We start from the raw sequence: 17,571 nt of genomic DNA on the forward strand, positions 1-17,571 counted from the left end.
CCCCACCCACGACCAGCTGCACTTGGCCAGGGCATCTGGCGGCGGGTGGGCAGAGGCTGGAGTTCAGGCCAGGAGGCTGTCTAATGAGGCAATGAAGCCCTCAAAACTGCTTCGGTACCGTAAGTCCAAGCACCCTGCACTTAAAGATGAACCCGCTGAGTTTTTTCAGAGGAAAAAACGTGAGCAGTGTGGGACAGCAGCTAAGTGCAGAGAGCCGCAAAAACGAAATTGTGGAATAGACTGGACATAAGGAGCCTGCTTCGAGTATCACTGTATTCCGGTTTTGTTTAACCCCTCCCCCCCGGCAGCCGGTCCACAAGAATATTGTTAATATTAAACCTGTCCGCTGTGCCAAAAAACGTTGGGTACTCCTGGTGTTTATGCATTATTTCTACTTCTGGGTTGCGGGTTTTACTTCTGGTCTTTTCTGCCCCAGTGCGCATGCATGTAACTAATAGATCTGGGCTCAATCTTGCTTTTCACTAAGGACGAGGTAGGGGATCTTGGGCTTAAAAAGGTTGGTGACCACTACCTTAAGGTCTTCCTGTATTCTGAGATTAGCTTTATTTGTCATACGTACATCGAAATATACAGTAAAATGTGTTGTTTGTATTAAATCAAATCAAATCAGGGAGGGTTTTACTGGGCAGCCTGTAAGTGTTGCCATGCTTCTGGTGCCAACGTAGCATACTCACAACTCACTAACTTAAACCTGAACGTCTTTGGAATGTGGGAGGTAACTGCAGCACCTGGAGGAAACCCATGAGGTCATGGGGGAGAATGTACAATTCCTTACAGACAGTGTTAGGAATTGAACCTCGATCTTACAGCTGGTGAAGCTATTTAAGAAGGGTGGGAGGCAGCAGAAAGGAAACCATAGATCTGTTAGCTGGACATCAGTGGTTGGGAAGTTGTTGGAATCTATTGTTAGGGATAAGATTTCGGAGTACCTGGAGGCACATGACAAGATAAGCCAAAGCCAGCATGGTTTTCTGAAAGGAAAATCCTGCCTGACAAATCTACTGCAATTCTTTGAGGCAATTACAAGCAGGGTAGACAAAGGAGATGTAGTGGACGTGCTGTACTTGGATTTCCAGAATGCCTTTGACAAGGTGCTGCACATGAGGCTGCTTAGCAAGATAAGAGCTCATGGAATTACAGGGAAGTTACCAGTGTCGGTGGAGCATTGGCTGATTGACAGAAAACAGAGTGGGAATAAAGGGATCATATTCTGGCTGGCTGCCGGTTACCAGTGGAGTTCCACATGGGTTGGTGTTGGGACCGCTGCTTTTTACGAGGTATGTCAATGATTTCAACTATGGTGTTAATGGATTTGTGGCTAAATTTGCCTATGATACAAAGATTGGAGGAGGAGTGGGTAGTGTTGAGGAAACAGAGAGCCTGCAGAGCGACTTAGATAGTTTAGGGGAATGGGCAAAGAAGTGGTAAATAAAATACAATGTTGAAAAATGTATGGTCATGCACTTTGGTGGAAGAAATAAATAGGCAGACTATTATTTAGATGGGGAGAGAATTCAAAATGCAGAGATGCAAAGGGACTTGAGAATCCTTGTGCAAGGTACCCTAAAGGTTAACCTCCAGGCAAGTGAAGAAGGCAAGTGCAATGTTGGCATTCATTTCTACAGGTATAGAATATAAGAGCAGGGATGTGATGTTGAGGCCCGATAAGGCACTCGTGAGACCACACTTGGAGTACTGTGTGCAGTTTTGGGCTCCTTATTTTGGAAAGGGTATACTGACATTGGAGAGGGTTCAGAGAAGATTCACGAGAATGATTCCAGGAATGAAAGGGTTACCGTCTGGCAGTTCTTGTGCTTATTCCCTGGAGTCCAAGAGAATGAGGGAGGATCTCATAGAAACATTCTGAATGTTAAAAGGCCTGAACAGATTAGATATGGCAAAGTTATTTCCCACGGTAGGTATTCTAGGACAAGAGGGCACGACTTGAGGATTGAAGGACGTTCTTTTAAAACAGAGATGTGGAGAAATTACTTTAGTCAGAGGGTGGTAAATCTGTAGGATTTGTTGCCACAAGTAGCTGCAGAGGCCAAGTCATTGGGTGCATTTAAGGCAGAGATAGAGCGCTTCTTGATTAGCCAGGGCATGAAAGGGTATGGGGTGAAAGCAGGGGAGTGGGGATGACTGGAAAAATTGGATCAGCCTGTGATTGAATGGCGGAGCAGTCTCGATGGGCCAAATGGCCTACTTCTGTTCCTGTATCTTTTGGCCTTATAGCATTATGCTAATGCTACACCACTGTATTCTTCAGACGATATCTGTAAATCTTGGTTGCAGTGTACACCATCTGTACCATCCATAAGTGGTATAGTAGAGTAATGGTTAGCATAATGCTACTACAGCGCCAGCAACTCAGGTTCATTTCTGCTGCTGTGCATTCTCCCCATGACCATGTGGATGTCCTCCAGGTGTTCTAGTTTCCTCCCACATTCCAAAGACATGCAGGTTAGCAGGTTGGTGACGGGTGTAATTGGGTGGTGTGGGCTCATTGGGGCACAAATGGCCTGACACTGCTCTATCTATAAATAAATACATTCCCTGCAGCTACTTGTTATTAGAAGTCCAAATTTGGAGCTACTTCATGAAAATGCTCACCCAATTTCCAAAAGTATTGAATAGGAAATATGTTGTTCACATCCAAAGGTGCATTTTCAATTTGAAACCATTTCCATTTACTAGAATGTGATCTGCATGACTTGATAAGAAAAGTTACGAGCATAGTTTTCACAAAATGATTGCAATTATTTGTGACTTTAATTCTCTGATCCCTGCAGCACATTGCAATTAGAAGTGCATTATGACTGAGGTGAATTTTGTTGAACACCTTATCATTTATACTGTATCTTCTCTACAGTGTGATTCTTCTCATTTCTAATCCTATATTATTGATGATTTTTGCTTTGCACAAGTGAATGAGTTTTTTCTTTTTCTTTAGTTAATTTAGAACCAATCTCTTTGTAGCAAGTGGAAATTTGTTCGTGAAGCTTCTTTCATTTTTACGTGTAATAATTTCTGAGCACCACCTGCTGTTTGCTGAAAGAACTGCAGAGAAATTTGTAATGTAGAGCTGATTGTCACAGCAGGAAATTGCAAAGTAATTGCACTGTACCTGAAATTAATAACGCGTTTTATGTTTAAGTACTTAAACTCCGTGTGTGGTATATAAAGCTATTCTTTGTGGTATATTGCATTTATGAATGGAATTTTATGCTGTTTTAAGGAATTTTATGTAATAAATGTACAATAACTGCTGAACAATTATTCAAAAAGCTTCATCTTCTTCCTTCAGTTCTGATCAACAGACACAGAATACAGGAGACAGTCAGCAGGTCAGGTAGCATCTATGGAAAGGAATAAAGAGTGAATGTTTTTGATTTAAGACCTAGTGTTGATCAAGAGTCTCAGCCCGAAACATCGACTCTTTAGTTCCCTCCATTGATACTGCCTGACTTGCTGAGTTCATCCAGGATTTTATTTGCAGTGTTCAAGATTTCTAGAATCCACAGAATTTCTTGTGTTATTTAAAATAAAAACTGATAGCTGATATTCATTGAAGAGCTGATCAAATTCTGAATTTCACTGAGCATGTTCTCTAATCCCTTGAGGTCGTTTTCACAGTATGCAATTTCTTCTGTCTACTTATTTTGCAGGCATTTTTGCCTTCAAGTGTGCACGTGCCGAGGAGATTTTTAACCTTCTCCAAGAGATCATGCAGTGTAACAGTATTAACGTTGTTGAGGAGCCAATGATGATATCGAGAAACCCTCATCCGACGGAACTTGATTTACCAAGAACGCCACAGACTCCGACCAGTGAGTACCCGTGGAGAAAGCTTTTGGCTTGACTGAGGTGGACAGAAAGTGGGCTTTAATATTAGTATATATTGAGTAGATATCTTATTGCATTCCTTTTGATGCCCTGTTGCCATCTGCAACTGGCAACAATATGTACAGCACTGTAAAATCTTATATATAGTAGCAAGCGTGCCCAAGAATTTTGCACAGTGCCATATTTGTCAACATGGAGTGGAGAGGGAGATTGTAAATCTGGTGGTAACAAAGGATGTTGGGAATAGTGAGGGTGGAGTGCTGCGGGAGGAGTGTGGGTCAGGTGGCAGAGGAGGAGTGCTAGGGGCAGAGGGTGGCACAGGTGCAGACACACCCAGCAATGAAATGCCAGGTAAGATCATTTGATTCCAAACAATTGGTTTACTGATCATTACAGAATGTCTCTTTGGTTCTTCCTGCTCCCGCCCCTCTCCCTTTCCCTTTTCCCCACCATGATTCCTCTCTCCCTGCCTCCTTCCCACTCTCAGTCCACAATAGAGACCCCTATCAGAATCAGGTTTATCATCACTCACATGTGTCAAGAAATTTGTTTTCTCTTTTTGCAGCAGCAGTACAGTACAATGCATGAAATTACAGTACTGAACAAAAGTCTTAGGCACCCTAGCTATATATATATATGTGCCCAAGACTTTTGTACAGTACTTTAGGAATTATTTTCAAAGGCCTAGAGATTGTATTGACAGGATGGACACCTAAATGACAATGTTTAAGGGAGTGCTGATCAAAAGCTTGGCTGAAGAAGTTGATATTAAATTTGAAAGAAGAAGGGATTGAAAGGCCATAAGACAGAGGGGCTGAAATGGATTATTTGGCCTGTTGAATCTGCTCTACTATTCGATTATGGCGGATTTATTATCAGTTTTGACCCTATCCACCTGCCTTCTCCCCATAACCTTTGATGCCCTTACTGATCAAGAAACTATCATCCTCCACTTTAAGTATACCCAATGAATTGGCCTCCACAGTTTTCTGTGGCAATGAATTCTACAGAGTCCCCACCCTCTGGCTGAAGAAATTCCTCCTCCTCATCTCCTTTCTAAAGGGACGTCCTTGTATTCTGAGGCTGTGGTTTACAGAGTCTGGATCATTTTGCTGCTCTGATAGTGATGGACACCTTTTAGGCAGTGACTTAATTGGAAAATTGGGCAGGATGTGGAAAGCAATACACCACGTAAGAATTTTTTAAAGTATTGTGGAGACCAGTCGGGTAAAAACTTAGCAGGTGCCCGTTTTTTATTGGTAAAAAAAATGTATAAAGTAGTTGAGTTGCCGGTGAAGTACTTTCTTGTCTTGACAATGCAAAGTTTAATTCTACTCTCCATCATTCATTGTAGTGCTGTGAAAGAGGCTTCTGGATTAATAATTCGTGCTGTTGTGTTGTTTCTTCGATGCCCTCAAGACAAAGTTCAATTTTATTGTCATGGGCACACATACCATGAGGATTAACTCTTTGCATCAGTAGTACAGGACATTACAGACATGACAAACATAGATTGCATAAGCTTCAATTAAAATAAATTCTATATAACTCAAAAAGGCAAAATGAACAAAACCAAACATAATGACATTAGTGGAAGTTGATGGAAATGTCATTTGAGTAGAATTTTTTCAGGTTGGTTCAAGAAACCTGAAGGCTGTGGGGGAAGAAACTGTTGTTGAATCTTGAGGTGTGGATCTTTAGACCCCTGCGTGATGGCGCAGTGAGAAGAGGGCATGGCTTGGATGGTGAGATACTTAATAATGAATGTCACCTTCCTGAGACATTACCTCTGGTAGTCAGGTCTTAAATCTAAAGCACAAAATTGATTTGACGCAACCAGCACAACTCTTACCAACTGTTGTGGTTTATTTTCCACATGTGCATCATCTTCCACACGTGCGTCAACTTCGTGTTAGTGGGACCATTGCTTTCAAAGTTACATTAGACAATAGGCGGTGCACGTGGGCCATTCAGCCCTTCTAGCCAGCACTGCCATTCACTGTGATCATGCCTGATCATACACAGTCAGTACCCCCTTCCTGCCCTCTCCCCATATCCCTTGACCCCTATCTATAAGAGCTCTATCTAACTCTCTCTTAAATGCATCCAGAGACTTGGCCTCCACTGCCTTCTGGGGCAGAGCATTCCACATATCCACCACTCTCTGGGTGAAAAAGTTTTTCCGCATCTCTGTTCTAAATGGCCTACCCCTTATTCTTAAACCGTGGCCTCTAGTTCTGGACTCACCCATCAGCGGGAACATGCTTCCTGCCTCCAGTGTGTCCAATCCCTTAATAATCTTATATGTTTCAATCAGATCCCCTCTCATCCTTCTAAATACAAGCCTAGTCGCTCCAATCTTTCAACATATGACAGTCCTGCCATTCCGGGAATTAACCTTGTGAACCTACGCTGCACTCCCTCAATAGCAAGAATGTCCTTCCTCAAATTTGGAGACCAAAACTGCACACAATACTCCAGGTGGGGTCTCACCAGAGCCCTGTACAGCTGCAGAAGGACCTCTTTACTCCTATACTCAATTCCTCTTGTTATAAAAGCCAGCATGCCATTAGCTTTTTTCACTGCCTGCTGTACCTGCATGCTTTCATTGACTGATGTACAAGAACACCTAGATCTCATTGTTACAATAATCTTTGTACTTTCTTGGCATCTGGCCGGGTTAGAACAGAGAAATAAAGGTGAATTATGTTTGATTGTGTTAGCATGCAAATTCTTCTACTAAATAAAGCTGTAACTTTGCTTTCAGCCCCTGGTTTCACTGTGCCCGGATTTGCAAATGGATTCCCTTGTTACCCACCAATGGGTGATGGCTCCTCTCACCCTTCGACTCGACATCCTTCCATTGGAAGCGCTCGCCTCTCATCAGTGGGGGAAGAGTCCACCCACCCTCTCATTGTAGGAGGTGATGATCAGGTGTGTAGACAGAAAATTATGAACAGAAGCCGCTATGTGAAAGTAATCTTTTCTTGTACATAAATAAAATCAGTATTGAAACAGGAAGTAATGAGCCAGAAGGTATACATTTTTATAATATGGGAATGGCATGTCTGAAACCTTAAGACTATAGGTATTATACTTGGAAGATAATAGGGAAGATCAAATTCTCTCCACTCCACCCCTACTCCACACATCTACCTCTAATGAGTGATATTGTGGCTGAGTGGACTGAAAATTGATTTGTATTAAATGTAATGAAGCCAGGCAAGTAGGTGGCTTTGAGATACAGATTAGCTATGACCCATTTAAATGGTGGAAGAGACTAGAAAGGGTTGATTCATCTCCTTCAAATCCTGTAAGCTGGAAGGTGAGTAAAATGGGTTGGGTTGTATGACAAGAAGCTGGACTCTGAGCAGAGTTCAGATAGTGTCGACTGCATACATGTATATAGTCCTGCAGTTGTCATTACAGGGGAGCATAGTCACCTGGGGTATGATCTGGGAGAAATACGCCAAGTCTATGAGAGAGTGGCAATAATGGCATTCCCTGAATGCAGCTGGCTGATCACTAGGCCAATGAGATTTCCAAAATCTTATGGAAATTATTTCAGCTATGGATATACTAGAAAAGACTCGCAGGTGGGATGTAAAGTGCACATCATCAGTGTGTGTTGATGCTTCCAACCTAATAATTAAAGTCCTGTTAAACTTTTACACAGACCATTGTATCTGTTACCAAAGTTAACAACCAACTTACCACAGTAGATTTCTGTTCCAAAAGGGATGCCATTTAACATTGTTAAAATATGCATATTCACAAATAAATACTCTATGTGCTTAAAGGAATTTTTTTGATTGGAAGATTTTTTAAGTCTTGATTCACATTCATCATGTCAATCTCAAATTATGCAGCCAAAGCAATGGGACTGCGTGAGTTTCATAAGAGCTTTGCACAATAGGCAGCTGATTCTCAGTAAAGCATTGTTTGTAATTGGTTAAAATTGCATTTTACACATTGACTAACTCTTAGCTTGAATTAAAACCGATTCCATGATAAACAATATGGACGACTTGAATCGTTGTTCATTTCTGCCATCTTAATTAAAGTTGATAATGTTAATAAATTGTAAGTCAAAGTAAAAGTCAAGGTAAATTTACTATCAAAGTACATGTATGTCGCTGTATACTAACCTAAGGTTCATTTTCTTGCGGGTAATAACAGGAAAATAAAATACAATAGAGTTTATGAAACAAGGAAAGAGTGACAAAGAACCTATCCACAAAAGAAGACAAACTGTGCAAATAGAGCAATAAATAATACTGAGAACATGAGTGTAGAGTCCTTGAAAGTGAGCCTGTAGGATGTGGATTCAGTTCGGTGTTGAGGTGAATGAAGTTATCCACACTGTCCCAGAAGTCTGATGGATGAGGGTAATAACCGTTTCTGAGCCTGGTGCAGTGGCTTCTGTCCTTTCTGCCCATGGTAATAGCAAAAAGAGAGCATAACCTGGATGGTGGGGGTCCTCGATGATCGGTGCTGCTTTTTTGTGGCAGTGCCCCTTGCGTATGTGTTTAAAGATGTGATGGACTGCACTGTTTCCACTACTTTTTGTAGGCTTTTCTGTACTTGGGCATTGGTATTTCCATATCAGGCCATGATGCAACCGTAGTCAGTGGCCATATTTATCACCAATGTTTTGTTGCCTTGTTTTCTACAGATTCACACATATGTGAACACTTCCAATGTTGATGAGGAGCGGAAGAGGAGATCCTGTGTTCATGGACTGCCAGAATCGCGGCCCTCTGTCTCTGACATGATGCAGAGCCACGCAAACCACTGTTCTGCAATGGAGGACAGATCTCCTCAAGTCCTGCTGCAGCCAGGTGAGGTCAAGTTTGTCCTGGGACCAACGCCGGTTCAGAAAAGAATGATGGAAATCGAAAGAATGGACAGACAAAAAGAACATGCTGAGTACAACTGTGGGAGCTTGAGTTTCCAAGACCGAGATATTGTCCTGGATGGTGATGACCAGAATATGGTGTGTGCCCCTATCAAGATGACTTATGAGAATGTTAATGGTTTACCTATGTCCTCTGGTACAGGGCTTCGACGAGGTCGGCTCAAGATGGGCGGGGATATCCAGAACCTTAATAACTGTGCTCATAGGAAGACAGCCATGCTGAACTATGAAAATCTGCCCTCTTTGCCTCCTGTGTGGGAGAGCCAGACACAAAGGCGGGAGGAAGAGGATTGGAGTGACTCTGGGACTCCCCCGCAAAATGGATACCACAGTAACCTTGACCCACTGCGGAACTATGTCAACACGGAGAATGTAACAATTCAGCCTGGTTTACACAAAGTAGACTTCACAAGGCGGCGAGATTGCACTCCAAACGTCTTCAGCTTTGACTTTAAACGCCCGTGCCCCGAACAGAGGCAACTAAACTACATCCAAGTGGAGCTGGAGGGTGCCAGTGACTCGGATAACCCCCAAACCCCCAAAATGCCCAGCACTCCAGTTCCGCCGACTCCCACACGTAGGACTGAGTTTTACGCTGTTATAGACATTAAAAAGACAGCTGCTATGTCCAGTTTGCAAAAAGCACTACCAAGAGATGATGGCACGTCACGCAAGACAAGGCACAACAGTACAGACCTGCCATTGTAAGCACTGTTACTTTCCTGATTTAATATGTTAGTCCAACATATTTTTTTATATATATTGGGGTTTGGCTGCATTACTTGTCTAAAATTCTCCACTGCATTGATAGATTTGAGTGGCCACACTTTATCCATGAGTCTGGAACAAAAAAGCGGCTTGAATTTCTCTAGTACATAGCCTGTCCCTCTCAAAATTCCCTACAGGTCTAGAACCAATGAAGGTCCTTTGTTGGAATGTAGAAAATGTCACCATGCAAGAGCATCCACAACAATTTCCCACAAACTTAAGTAAAGTCATAGAGCTACAGAGGACGGAAACAGCGCCTTCAGACCAAGACGTCCTTGTTGACCAAGTTGTCTAACTCAGATAGTCCCATTTACGTCTGTTTGGTTCATATCCCTTTAACTCTTTCCTATCCACGTAACTATCCCTATGTCTTTTAAATGTATTTGTACCTGCCTCTACCACTTCCTGTGGCAGCTGATTTCAAGTCAAGTCAAGTCAACTTTTATTGTCATTTCGACCATTACTGCTGGTACAGTGCGTAGTAAAAATGAGACAATGTTTTTCAGGACCATGGTTTACATGGCACAGTACAAAAACTAGACTGAACTACGTAATAAAAAAAAACACAGAGAAAGCTACACTAGACTACAGACCTACACTGGACTGCATAAAGTGCACAAAAACAGTACCAGCATTACAAATAAATAATAAACAGTCGACTTTCTGTATGGAAAAAGTTGTCCCTCAGGGCCCTTTTAAACCTTTCCCTTTTAGTTAAAAGCTTTCCTTCTAAAATCTTTTCCTCTTAAGACCATAAGATATAGGAGCAGAATTACGCCATTTGGCTGATTGAGTCTGCTCCACCATTTTATCACGGCTGATCCATTTCCCTCTCAGCCCAGTCTCCTGCCTTCACCCTGTATCCCTTTAATCCCTTTATGCCCTGACTAATCAAGAATCTTTCAACCTCTGTCTTAAATATAGACAATGACTTGGCCACCACAGATGCCTGTGGCAACAAATCCCACAGATTTACCACTTTATGGCTAAAGAATTCCCTTCTGATCTCTGTTCTAAATGGACATCCCTGTATTCTGAGGCTGTGTCCTCTGGTCTTAGACTCCCCCACCATAGGAAACATCCTCTCCACATCCACTCTGTTGAAGCCTTCCAACATTTGATAGGTTTCAATGAGACCCCCCCCCCCCCCCGCCCCTATTCTTCTGAATTCCAGTGGGTACAGGCCCAGAGCCATCAAATGCTTCTTGTATCATAAACCTTTCAATCTGGAATCATTTTTGTGAACTTCTTTTGAACCCTCTCCAACGTCAGCACATTCTTTCTTAGATAAGGGGCCCAAAACTGCTCACAATATTCCATGTGAGGCCTCACCAATGCCTTATAAAGCCTCATAATTTAATCCTTGCTTTTATATTCTAGTCCTTTCGAAATGGATGCTAACATTGCAGTTGCCTTCCTCACCACTGACTCAACCTGCAAGTTAACCTTTAGGGAATCCTGCATGAGGACTCCCAAGTCCATTTGCACTTTGGGTTTTTGAATTTTCTCTTCATTTAGTCTAACCTTTTATTTTTTCTACCAAAGTGCGTGGCCATACACTTTCCAACACTAGAACCATAGAACACTACAGCACAGTACAGGCCCTTCAGACCTCCATGTTGTGCTGACCCATATAATCCTTAAAAAAAAATTACTAAACCCACACTACCCCATAACCCTCCATTTTTCTTTCATCCATGTGCCTGTCTAAGAGGCTCTTTAAATACCCCTAATGTTTTAGCCTCCACCACCATCTCTGGCAAGTTATTCCAGGCACTCACAACCCTCTGTGTTTTTTTAAAAAAGAACAACAAACAAGCAAACAAAAAAAAAACAACTTACCCCTGATGTCTCCCCTAAACTTCCCTCCCTTAATTTTGTACATATGCCCTCTGGTGTTTGCTATTGGTGCCCTGGGAAACAGGTACTGACTATCCACCCTATCTATGCCTCTCATAATTTTGTAGACTTCTATCAAGTCCCCGTCATTCTTCTACGCTCCACAGAGAAAAGTCCCAGCTCTGCTAACCTTGCTTCATTCTCCAAACCAGGCAATATTCTGGTAAATCCCCTCTGCACCCTCTCCATAGCTTCCACATCCTTCCTATAATGAGGTGACCAGAACTGAACACAATACTCTAAGTGCGGTCTCACCAGAGATTTGTAGAGTTGCAGCATGACCTCTCTCTACTCTTGAACTCAATCCCCCTGTTAATGAAGCCTAGCATCCCTTAGGCCTTCTTAACTACCCTATCAACCTGTGTAACGATCCTGAGGGATGTATGGATTTGAACTCCAAGGCCCCTTTGTTCATCCACACTCTTAAATAACTGACTATTGACCACACTCTTAAGTAACTGTACTCCAAGTCTTCTGGTTTGTCCTTCCAAAACGCATCACCTCACTCTTGTCCGGATTGAACTCTATCTGCCATTTTTCTGCCCAACTCTGCAGCCTGTCAGTATCCTCATGTAACCTTCGACAACCTGCAGCTCCATCCACAACTCCTCCAATCTTCGTGTCATCCGCAAACTTACTCATCCATCCTTCCACCAGGTCATTTATAAAAATCACAAATAGCAGGGGTCCCAGGGCAGATCCCTGTGGCACTCCACTAGTCATCGACCTCCAGGCAGAATACTTTCCTTCCACAACTTCCTCTGTTTTCTTCCTTTAAGCCAATTTTTTATCTAATCAGCCAAGATTCCACTTATCCCATGCCTCATGACTTTCTGGATGAGTCTCTCATGAGGGACCTTGTCAAATGCTTTGCTAAAGTCCATGTAGATCACATCCACTGCCCTACCCTCATCAATTTCTTTTGTTACCTCTTCAAAAAACTCAATCAGGCTCGTGAGGCATGATCTTTCCTTCACAAAGCCATGTTGACTATCCATGAGTAGACTGTACTTCTCCAAATGCTCATAGATCCTATCCTTAAGAATCCTTTCCAGTAGTTTGCATACCACTGATGTAAGACTCACCTGTCTATAGTTCCCAGGTTTCTCCCTATTACCTTTTTTAAACAAGGGAACTACATTTGCCATTCTCCAGTCCTCTGGCACTTCCCCTCAAAGCCAAAGAGGATTCAAAGATCATGGCTAATGCTCCTGTGATCTCTTCTCTCAATTCCCACAACAACCTGGGGTATATCATATCCGGCCCTGGGGATTTATCAATCTTAATGTTCTTAAGAAGATCCAGCACTTCTTCCCTAATCTCCACATTGTCTAGCACACAGGCCTGCTCAATTTCAACCTCATCCTGATCAAGATCCTTTTCACTTGTGAATACTGAAGCAAAGTATTCATTTAGGACCTCCCCAATCTCCTCCACCTCCAGGCATATGTTGCCCTCTTTATCCTTTAATGGTCCCACCTTTGTTCTCGTCATCCTCCTATTCTTCACATACGCATAGAATGCCTTGGGGTTCTCCTTAATCCTACGTGCCAAGGCCTTCTCATGCCCCCTTCGAGCTCTCCTAAGTCCTTTCTTTAGCTCCTTCCTGGCTACCCTATATTTCTCATAAGCCCCTCCTACTTGCTGCTTCTTTTATCTAACATATGCTTCCTTTTTCCTCTTGATGAGTTGCCTTACATGTTTCGTCAGCCACGGTTCCCTTTTCCTACCATTTTTTACTTGCCTCAGTGGGACAAACCTATCCTGAACCCAGCTCAAGTGATCCCTAAACTTCTCCCACATTACTTCTATGCTTTCCCCTTTGAACATCTGTTTCCAATTTACCCTCACTAGTTCCTGCCTCATCTCTTCAAAGTTAGCCCTTCCCCAGTTAAGTACTTCACCATTTCGTCTGATTTTATCCCTTTCCATAGCTATGCTGAAGCTAAGGGAGTTGTGGTCACTCTCACCAAAATGCTCCCCCATCAAGAGGTCTGTCACCTGACCAGGTTCATTACCCAGAACTAGATCCAGTATAGCCTCTCCTCTCGTCGGCCAGTCCACATACTGTGTCAGGAATCCTTCTTGAACACACCTGACAAATTCAGCCCCATCTATCCCCCTTGCACTCAGGAGGTGCCAGTCAGTATGAGGGAAGTTGAAATCAGCCATAACTACTACCCTGTATTTCCTGCTCCATTGTAAAATCTGCCTGCTTATCTGCTCCTCGGTGTCCCGAGGGTTATTTGGGGGCTATAGACTACTCCCAGCACAGTGATTGATCCCTTCCTATTTCTGACTTACACCCAGACTGACTCCATAGACACTCCTTCTGCAGCGTCCTCCCTTTCTATAGGCGTGATACCATCTCTGACCAGCAATGCCACTCCTCCCCCCCCTTTTCTACCTCCCATCCTACACCTTTTAAAACACCTGAACCCTGGGACCTTCATCATCCAATCGTGCTCTTCCTCCAACCAAGTTTCAGTAACGGTCACAACATTGTAGTTCTACGTACTAATCCATGCTCTAAGTTCATCCTCCTTGTCCCTAAAACTCCCTAGTATTGAAATAGACACATTTCAACCCCCTTAACTGGCTACAATTATGTTCTGTCCCCTGCCTGTCCTTCCTCATCAACTTAGAACTCTTAGCATCATGCCCTTGTCCTTCTACCTTAATCCCTGCACTCACATTCTGATTCTCACCCCTCTGCCAAACTAGTTTAAACCCTCCCCAACAGCTCTATCAAACCTGCCCGCCAGAATATTGGTCCCCCAGGGATTCAAGTGCGACCCATCCTTTTTGTACAGGTCACACCTGCTCTAAAAGAGGTCCCAATGATCCAGAAGTCTGAATCCCTGACCCCTGCTCCAATTCTTCAGCCATGCATTTATCCTCCTCCTCATTCTCTTCCTATTCTCACTGTCGCGTGGCACAGGCAGTAATCCCGAGATTACTACCTTTGAAGTCCTGCTTTTCAACTTCCTTCCTAACTCCCTGTAGTCTTCTTTCAGGACCTCTTCTCTTTTCCTACCTATGCCATTGGTACCAATATGTACCACGATCTCTGGCTGTTCTCCCTCCCACCGCAGGATATCTTGGACACGATCAGAAACATCCCGGATCCTGGCACCTGGGAGGCAAACTACTACCCGAGTTTCTTTCCTGCGTCCACAGAATTGCCTGTCTGAACCCCTGACTATAGTCCCCTATCACTACTGCCTTCCTCTTCCTTTCCCTACCCTTCTGAGTCACAGGGCCAGACTCTGTGGCAGAGGCACGGCCACTGTCACTTCCACCAGGTAGGCTGACCCCCCAATAGTACTCATACAGGAGTACTTATTGTCAAGGGGTACAGCCACAGGGGTACTCTCTAGTACCTGACTCTTCCCCTTCCCTCTCCTGACTGTGGCCCATTTCTCTGTCCCTCGTGGCCCCAGAGTGACCACCTGTCGGTAACTCCTCTCTGTCACCTCCTCACTCTCCCTGCCCAGACGAAGGTCATTGAGCTGCAGCTCCAGTTCCCTAACACGGTCCCTTAGGAGATGCATCTCGATGCACCGGGTGCAGATGTGGCTGTCCGGGATGCCGGGAGACTCCAGGACCTTCCACATCTGACACCAACTACAGAAAACTGGCCTTTCACACATACTACCTCCTTTTGCAATCAACAACTGCCTCGCCTCGTCCCATTACCGCTGAAGCCCGTTGAGCCAAAGCCCTTTCACTCTGCTGCCTGTCACTCCACTGCCCGCTCCCAACACTGCCTGCTGGATATGGCTGTCTTCTTTTTAAACTGTTCGCACTCAACTGGCTGACGTCACGCACCTGCGCAGTCTGGCCTCTCCCTTCCCCCGAGAACTCAAAATGTCTTCCCGCTAGAAATCCTTAGGTGCTCTCCTGCTGCTTTCTTGTTCTGAATCTGTATTCCATCAGCCACTTCTTCTAGTTAAACCTATGCCCTCTAGTCTTGAACTCCTCTCCCTGGAGAAAAAAGTCTTCAGTCATTCATTCTGTGTGCATCATGATTTTATAACTCTCTGTATGCTTATAACCTCCTAGGCTTCCTATGCTCCAGTCCTGGCCTATCCAGCTCTCCTTATAATCCAAAGCAAAATACTGGAGTGAGTGAGTGAGAGAGTGGGGGAGGGAGAGAGCGCGAGAGAGAGAGATTTTCAGCACCTACAGAATCTCTTGTGTCCTTTAATCCAAGCCTTCCAGTCCTGTTACTATCCATGTTAATTTTTTCTTTTGTCCATCCTCCAGTTAACTGAAATCCTTCCTATAGCATGGTCACTTGAACTGCATGCGGTATTCCAAATGTGGTCTTGCCAATGTATGGCTGTAGCAAGCTGTCACAACTCTTGAACTCCATATTCTGATTGATGAATGCATGCCTACCAGTCTACCTGTATCATCGCTTTCAAGGAACTCTGTACCTGCACTGCTAGGTCTCTGTTCTACAACACTTCCCAGGGCCCTAGCATTTAAAGATCAGCTTTACTTGTCACATTTATTGAAAGATAGAGTGAAATGTATTGTTTGTGTCAAATCTCATCAGCGAGGATTGTGCTGGGCAGCCAAGTGTCACTATGCTTCCAGTGCCACCATAGCATGCCTTTTTGCCCATATTACTGTGCTGAACCAATTAAGTTAGTAATTAGTGCCTATCTAAACTAATGTATCTGTCTCTACCACTACCCCTGGCAGCGCATTCCAGTTACCCACAACTTGCTGTTTAAAAGAAACTTGCCCCTTCTCTCGCAAAATGCATGCTTTCTGGTATTAGACACTTCAACCCTGGGAAAAAGATACGTTTTCTCTACTCTGTTTAAGCCTCTCATAATCTTATAAACCTCTATAGATCTCCACTCAGCGTGTTTCACTCCAGAGAAAACAATCCAAGTTTGTCCAACCTCTTGCTGTAGCACATGTAACATCCTGGTAAATCTCTTCTGCACCCTCCCCTAAAGCCTCAACATCCTTCCTATAATGGAGTGACCAGAACTGTATGCAATGCTCCAGATGCAGCCTAACTAGAATCTTATAAACATGAGAAATTCTGCAGATTCTGAAAATCTAAAGCAACGCACACGAAGTGCTGGAGGAACTCAGCAGTTGAGGCCACAGTCAGGGAAAGGAATGTATAGTCAATGTTTAGGGTCAAGACTGAAAAGGAAGGGGGAAGGACTATAAAGCTGCAATATTACTTCCTGACTTTTGAACTCAGTGCAGTGCCTCGAATAATCAGGCAACAATGCCATAATGTCTTCTTAACCACCTTATCAATTTGTGTAGCCACTTCCAGCAAGCTATGAACTTGGACCCCAAGATCCCTTTGCTCAGTATCAGTATATTGTCAGCGTTATGCCACACTTGGGACTTCCAAGTGGGCATCTTGATGCTGAGTTGGAACTCCGGGTTACAGACCTGTGAACTTGTGCATGAATCCTTTTTCAAGTTTGAAGCCCTGGTCATGTCACTGATTCCTGGCTGACTCTGCTGCTGTTGTTAACAACACACTGTGGGATAATCCAAATCAGGGATCTCATGAGGCACATAGAACACTACAGCCCTTTAGCCCTTCATGTTGTGCCGACCCATATAATCCTTAAAAAAAAGTACTAAACCCACACTACCCCATAACCCTCTATTTTTCTTTCATCCATGTGCCTGTCCAAGAGGCTCTTAAATACCCCTAATGTTTTAGCCTCCACCACCATCCCTGGCAAGTTATTCCAGGCACTCACAACCCTCTGTGTTTTTTTAAAAAAGAACAACAAACAAGCAAACAAAAAAAAACAACTTACCCCTGATGTCTCCCCTAAACTTCCCTCCCTTAATTTTGTACATATGCCCTCTGGTGTTTGCTATTGGTGCCCTGGAAAACAGGTACTGACTATCCACCCTGTTTATGCCTCTCATAATCTTGTAGACCTCTATCAAGTCCCCGTCATTCTTCTACTCTCCACAGAGAAAAGTCCCAGCTCTGCTAACCTTGCTTCATATGACTTGTTCTCCAAACCAGGCAATATCCTGGTAAATCTCCTCTGCACCCTCTCCATAGCTTCCACATCCTATGAGTTACATCTCATCACGTATGAGTTATGAGTAGG

The 17,571-nt window shown here is 43.6% G+C and overlaps 1 protein-coding gene across 6 annotated transcripts in view; it reads left to right on the plus strand.

The window, feature by feature from the left end:
- LOC132381005 (fibroblast growth factor receptor substrate 2-like) overlaps positions 1-17,571 on the plus strand; it is a 108,576-nt gene that overhangs the window by 81,355 nt on the left and 9,650 nt on the right. For 4 of the 6 annotated variants that reach the window (XM_059950080.1, XM_059950078.1, XM_059950077.1 and 1 more), the window contains 3 exons: positions 3,690-3,851; positions 6,635-6,801; positions 8,543-9,489. In XM_059950080.1, the coding sequence (XP_059806063.1) occupies positions 3,690-3,851; positions 6,635-6,801; positions 8,543-9,489 (1,276 nt within the window). Of the gene's footprint in view, positions 1-3,689; positions 3,852-6,634; positions 6,802-8,542; positions 9,494-17,571 lie in introns of those variants that run through there. The other 2 variants (XM_059950083.1, XM_059950082.1) reach the window with 2 other exon arrangements.

Source organism: Hypanus sabinus, chromosome 25 (assembly GCF_030144855.1).
Source record: "Hypanus sabinus isolate sHypSab1 chromosome 25, sHypSab1.hap1, whole genome shotgun sequence".
Lineage (NCBI taxonomy): Eukaryota > Metazoa > Chordata > Chondrichthyes > Myliobatiformes > Dasyatidae > Hypanus > Hypanus sabinus.